General features: G+C 30.9%; 1 protein-coding gene across 3 annotated transcripts; it reads left to right on the forward strand.

The window, feature by feature from the left end:
* Nucleotides 1–523: 523 nt before the first annotated feature.
* On the forward strand, nt 524–6,372 carry Ckiialpha (casein kinase II subunit alpha). Of its 3 annotated transcripts, none has more exons than XM_072016744.1 (8): nt 524–716; nt 1,754–1,985; nt 2,120–2,231; nt 2,312–2,524; nt 3,193–3,387; nt 3,468–3,819; nt 3,940–4,017; nt 5,449–6,372. In XM_072016744.1, the coding sequence occupies exons 2-8, from the start codon at nt 1,891–1,893 to the stop codon at nt 5,799–5,801; spliced, it is 1,398 nt and encodes a 465-aa protein (XP_071872845.1). In that variant the 5' UTR covers nt 524–716; nt 1,754–1,890; the 3' UTR covers nt 5,802–6,372. The 3 variants fall into 3 exon arrangements, with proteins under 3 accessions (XP_071872845.1, XP_071872846.1, XP_071872847.1); XM_072016745.1 differs by having other exon boundaries at nt 1,832–1,985; XM_072016746.1 differs by having other exon boundaries at nt 525–716; nt 3,940–4,033; nt 5,449–5,657.
* Nucleotides 6,373–7,079: the final 707 nt, after the last annotated feature.

Here is a 7,079-nt window from a genome sequence, read left to right on the forward strand (position 1 = left end):
TATTAAAGATACACGTTGAAACACGCGATAATGAAGATATCACCATAAAAGAAATTCTGATTGGTCAATATGTATGAAGTGTACTAGAATATTTTACTAGAAATGCACATGAGTTTCCCTTCTAACTAAAATTAACAATTCTTTTGAATAAAAATGAACATTCCTTGATTAAATAAAAACCTTGTTAACAAAAAAGGTTTATATATTATAAGTATTAATATTTTTATAATTTATTTGTTAGTAATATCTTATTTTAATACGTACATATTGGGGATGGAATTTTATTACTATGTAAAGAGAATGATATGTATAAAGTATTAAAAAGTTAATATTAAATTTTATGTGCCTATATAAAACATATCAAACACGTATACTTTATATATAAAATTATGTAGTTAATTGATGTAAACGATAATATAAGAACAATAATATCTCTAAAGGTTAAGTCGATAATTTAAGTAATAGTAGTAATAAGATTTGATTGAAGAGACGGTTGAAGGTTGGAGTTTTCAATCTATATATTTGGAGTTTGTGGTGGATTGTTGGCTGCCATCTTGGACCTCGGTCGTTTGAGAAGCCGGCCGCCCGCAAAAATCCTTGAGTTTCACGCGTTCGCGCGGCCTCACGTATTCCTTAAGCAGGTTGCGTGGTTTCACGACGAATTTAGAGATCTGTTGCGGTCAAACTAATCAAGATTCGGGTCCGGAATGTATTAGGTGAGTCCAGAATAAGTCAACATTAATTTCCTGATTGCGATGGCGTGTGATTTATCTCGTACATGTGTGTTCGTGCCTTGTGCTTGTGCGTGTTCTAATCCCTGTTGCGATAGTAGATTAATTTTTACCTACATTTTTGATCTTTAACTTAAATATCAATTTTCCCTATATGCCAATTGTGCTTGTATATATAGGATTGTTCTTTTGCTAAATCACAACTTCAAACCACAGAAACGAATTGATAGTGTTCTGTGAGCTCACAATCAATAGACTTCTAAGGAATATGCAGTTCATTCGTTGTAATCGGTGAACACGTTTCAAACTTTGTTAGTTTCTTATATCAGGATTCAGTTTTTTCTTTGGTTAGTCTGCTTGCTATCATATAATTATTTTTAGTGAAGTTGTTTTGATTCTTCTAACCATATAACTCCTTTTTGTAATTACATTCAGTTAAATATCATATAGATATTTTTAATAAAGATGCTATTAGATAGTTTATGAATGAATTTATTTGTATTCTGCAAAATTTGTATTACAAGAAATTAAATGTTTCAATTATAACTCAATGAGGTACTTATATTTTCTTTACTATGTTATTTTAATTATGTTGCAACTACTATTGATTTTTAATTGATACACATAATTGTCAATTTATTTGCATTGAATGTAGTATAGATGTATTTAAATATTAGAATTTACTCATTTATTCTTTTGTGTTAAGTTAAGTAAAAAGTATATAAGAATCAAGAGAATGTTTAGATTTATGATTAAATATTGCATTGTATTAATGAATTTTTCAATGTATACATGAATATAAGTGCAATATCGAGTTGCCTTAATAGATACTATTATCATTGATATTACAAATTATATTATTGACACTAATATTTTAATATTTGATTCTGTTCATATGTAAACATAAGTAAGTGTTTAGCAAAAGACTATTGCACATTCACATATTATTCATCAATTTTTTATATTTCTCTTATTAATTTAAAATATGTTTAATTTTAATATGATTTTTTTTAATGACTCAGGTGTATATTTGTCCTCGCGCATTTATAACTGGGTGAGTGGAAGAAATAAATTAACTAGCTTTTGTAATTTTTCAATAGACAACAGTGAAAGAATAGCAATCCACAAAATAAATAGTAGTAGTGATATATCAGAAAAAATGGCACTACCCAGTAGAGCGCGAGTCTACACAGATGTGAATTCACACAAATCCAGAGATTACTGGGACTATGAATCCTATGTTGTCGACTGGGGGTAAGTGTGCAATAAAACATTCTGTGTGTATTTAGATAAATGTATCTATATTCGTGTATATCTACGTCTTTATGTGTATATATTTGTTTATTTCCATCATTTTATTTAATTGTAACAAATTTTTTGTTATATAGACAACAAGATGATTATCAACTAGTAAGAAAATTAGGCAGAGGAAAATATAGTGAAGTATTTGAAGCCATAAATATTACAAATAACGAAAAATGTGTTGTAAAAATTTTAAAGGTAAAAAGTATAAATTATGTTTTAGTAAGTGAATTATAATTAGCCGGAAACTTTAATTTTCATGTGATTTTAATGTCTAGCCTGTAAAAAAGAAGAAAATAAAAAGGGAGATTAAAATCTTAGAAAACCTCAAAGGTGGGACCAACATAATTACACTCCAAGCTGTTGTCAAAGATCCGGTATCAAGGACACCGGCACTGATATTTGAACATGTGAACAACACAGATTTCAAGCAATTATACCAGACGCTAACAGACTACGACATAAGATACTACCTCTACGAATTATTAAAAGTGCGTGTATTGTTAAGTGCAATGGAACAGTCCAATGTGAATCTTCGAGATTATTATTTTGATAGATGTAGGTGTATATCACAGGTTCAAGGAAGAGTTCGAAAATATTTTATTTATACAAATTCATTTTTTCCCTTTATTACCATTGTCTTATTTAGTATTAGTATTTTTAGATAAAAAGATACTTCATCTGAAATTTATTTTATCTTTATATTTTTATTTTGCTTATAACTATATCTTTACTCTTTCAATGTTATGATATTTGAAATTTAAGTATTTAAACAATTATAAATTTGCATATATCAATTTTCTATGTTTCTTTCTTTCGTATGCATTTTATTAGTTTATTCTGATCATGAAGTACAATAAAATATAATAATTTTAAAAGTATCTTATCTCAAAAGGGTTAAAAGTGAATATACTAAACGAAAATATGATGTAGTGCCTTTCCATAAAAATACTGAAATTGTTCTTTCTTATTAGTCAAAGCATATAAAGAGAATCCTTAGTTTCAGAAATTTTAAAAATTTTCGGACTCATGAATATTTAAGTAAGTAATGTGTCGATAGTGTTTGATCCATTTTGCATCTGTGGTTGAATAAGATGTGAAACGAAAGAGAAAATCATTAATAATGTACAAGAAATGGTCGTTTTCTTTTTCTGTTTAGGCATTGGATTATTGCCATAGTATGGGAATAATGCATAGGGACGTCAAACCGCACAATGTTATGATAGATCATGAAAATCGAAAGTTACGGTTAATCGATTGGGGTCTAGCAGAGTTTTACCATCCAGGTCAAGAATACAATGTACGAGTAGCTTCGCGTTATTTTAAAGGTCCAGAATTACTTGTAGATTATCAGGTTTGTGTGTAATTTATTATATCTTTAACTGTATTTTATAAGTAATTTACGGATAATATGCTTCTTCTTCTGTATTGCAGATGTATGATTATTCATTAGATATGTGGTCCCTTGGTTGCATGCTTGCAAGTATGATATTCAGGAAAGAACCGTTTTTTCATGGACACGATAATTATGACCAATTAGTGAGAATTGCAAAAGTTCTCGGGACTGAGGAATTATTTGAATATCTTGAAAAGTACCATATTGAATTGGATCCTCGTTTCAATGATATTTTAGGTCGACATTCACGTAAACGCTGGGAACGTTTTATGCATTCAGAGAATCAACATTTGGTATCGCACGAAAGCCTTGATTTCCTTGACAAACTTTTGCGTTATGATCATTACGAAAGACTCACTGCACGCGAAGCTATGGAACATCCTTATTTTTGTAAGTATTATGAAGTATATTTAAATTTTGCGCTATAAATTTTAACAGAAAATGTGAATGATGTGATACTTCGAAAGACTGATAGTTTCATTTGTATTTCTCCATTCTCTTTCACTTTAGATCCAATAGTAAAAGAGCAAGGTCGATTAAACATGGTATCATCGTCACCTACTCCCATAACAGGTTCGTTGCCTGTAGGTGAGTAACGGCCCAGGTAATGTCACCACCTCAATTTCCAATTTATAATTATTTAACCATATCATTCACGTATTGTTGAATCGACCATGAGAATCCCGTGAATATTCATTCGCATCTACGAATGTGATGCGTATCAATTGAACATCCATGAAGTTTGTATTGATTCGAATTCACAACTTCTATTTTACAATATTTATAAAAACAAAGAATGAGAAAGAATGCCGGGAATATGAACACGTCGTGTTTGTATTGTAATGTACGAATACACGCAGTTCTGTTGGCATTCAATTGTTGACATCGTCCGGCATTGTAAAATTTGACTAATTCGCAATGATAAACACTGTTCTTGTAAAGTGTTCAAACGTTGAGCGTGGAAACACATTTATGTTGAAACAAATCCTTAATATTAAGTACCCATCAGAAATTTTTCCCATTGCGAATTAGTTAAAATAAACAACTGTGTTACGCTTTACGCAAAGTCATTCCAGGCATCTAAATAACGAGAGCAAGATGTACTACGTTGTGGCCAGAATATAAACATCCATTAGTAATACTTCTTTGATCTAAAGTTTCAGGTGTATGGAATGACCAATGCGACTTATAGTCATATTATAAAGAAAACATACGAAATAGAGTAATGTCGACCGTTAATAATGCAAAACGATCTTTTTTGCAAGTAATATATATTTTATTTTTCGCGGTACATTATATTTCAGAATTTCAAATATTCTTGACTACTGATTTTTTTTATCTTCTTTCTGTTTCTTGAAATAAGAAGATCGTTTCAAATGGTCGTAATGTGACTAAAGATGCGACTAAACAAATGTTTGATTTGAAATATTTAAACGATTCAAGTCTATGTCGTTTAGTATCGATTAATCTATGATTAGAATGAAGCGTATAAAATGCTAATTTTTCATATATATTGTCGCATCAGAAAATCGGTTATAGTGATACCTCACCGATAATGCGATGGATGCATTTTTCCCTCAACATTAATGACGGGAAAAAGTCGCACGCACTAGAAATAATACCTGGAAGAAAATGTTTGATTCCTCCTTGACAAACAATAAATATTATAGAAATTAATTTATTTAGATTCGGATCTGACTAGCTTTATATAATAGTCTCCAAAACCGTAAATAGATTTGAACAGAATAATCGATAACAGAACGTTCAGCAAATAACAAATAAAATGTGCAATCGAAATGATATAGTTTCGAGAAAGAGTGTGTCAGATATACACTATTTTCAAAATCTGTCGATAATCAGTAACTAATAATAACATATGTAGTATGTTTTCTATAAATAAGTCGATCCGTATTAAACGACAACTGGACTTGAATTGCTCAGTCATTTCAAAACAGGCATCTTTTTAGTCAGTATGCGTATTTATAAGGAGCGTGCGAAGAATCAAACATTTTCATTTAGGTATCGATACTTCGCGCGAGGGGCTTAATCCCATCCCTAAGCGTGACTGTGAGCAGCGTACCGGTTCGTGGAATAAACCGACTGAAAAATGTGGCAGGACAAGTTGGAAATGGGACTCAGAAAACGATGAAGTATTCATCACATCCGTTTCATCCATAACATACGGTTTACGACTTTTGGTTAGTTACAAACTAAAACCTTTCATTCCACCCAAACTTGCAAAATTAAGAAGAAGAAAAGTATTTTGTATGATGGCGGACCACTCTTTATGTAAATGGCAATTATATTTTGACGTGGTGTATAAAGTTCTATATTTTAGACATTCCTTGTTTTTTATCCTGGGTATTACTTAAAAGAATTTACGTTTGCTGTGTCAGAAGCAATCTGTTATGTGCGATTGAGACCTTAAATGGCACAAATGAGGAGCAAATGATACGTTTCAAAACTACGATCGATTCTACTACATTGCAAATAATTTAGGAACGGAAGAAAGTTTAGAATATTAAAACGAAATCTATCAAAGTATGTGCTCTGTCCATATTGGCCGGTGTGCATGTGCCATTAATAATTGTATGTTGCTTTTCTCTATTTTTTTAATCTGTCATATCTGTTGTTTTCCTTTGACGCTGCTGCTAATGTCACGATCACGGGAAATTTGTAAATGCATAAAGATGCGATTAGATCATGTTATGTCACTTCGAAGATCGTCCGTCATAAGACATTATAACAAAAAAGATGCAAAACAAAAACTATATGTATTTGCATCCACACAAGCGCGTACGACACACACACATACACATAGCACATACGTGCTTACACTTAACATGTACCTTAGGCCGCTCGATTTAGTACTTTTAACGATGATAAAAATGTTCGTTTATATCTGATACAATGATAGTTGAATAAAATGTTTGTTATAGCCAAGTACTCTTTGTGCTCTGTGAATACCTGTATATCCAGTAATAGATGTTACCAAAGTACTGGTAAAGACTTAATTGATCAAATTTTGAGAACATGATATCCACATTTCTATGACCATTTCGTCGTTTGTATTTAGAAAGAGTAAGAGAGAAAGAGAGAGAGAGAGAGAGAGAGAGAAAAAGAGAACTGTTAAGATTTTCAATTTAATTTCCATACATTGATCAAAACGAGAATTCACAGGCACCTTAAAACACTTGGCGCCAATAAAAGCCTACGTACATGAACAAGACACACGTCGATGAATGAAAAAAAGAAACATTCGTATTGCTGTACATTGTGAGCTTAACGCGCTGGTCAAAAACTTAATGTCAATAACACCCACTAAATCGATCGAATTATTTCGAATACAGCATTACCAATGTGTTTCTTATTCAATATGTTTATAAATTGAACATGTAATTATTTATATACGACTGTAAGTCAGTTTATTGTGTACATTTGAAAAATTTTCTTTGAGAGGAAGAAAAAGAAAAAGAGAAGAAGAGTGACGTACTTTTAAAGAATGTATAGGAATAGAGCACACTCCACTTGTAAACCATGTCCTTTCGTATTATTTCGAAAGAATTCGTCAGTTCCTATACGTATAAATTATGCATAAAGTACGGTCAATTCAATATATATATATATATATATATAAAATAATTTTATAT

The sequence above is a fragment of the Bombus fervidus genome, chromosome 14 (assembly GCF_041682495.2).
Source record: "Bombus fervidus isolate BK054 chromosome 14, iyBomFerv1, whole genome shotgun sequence".
Taxonomy (NCBI): Eukaryota; Metazoa; Arthropoda; class Insecta; order Hymenoptera; family Apidae; genus Bombus; species Bombus fervidus.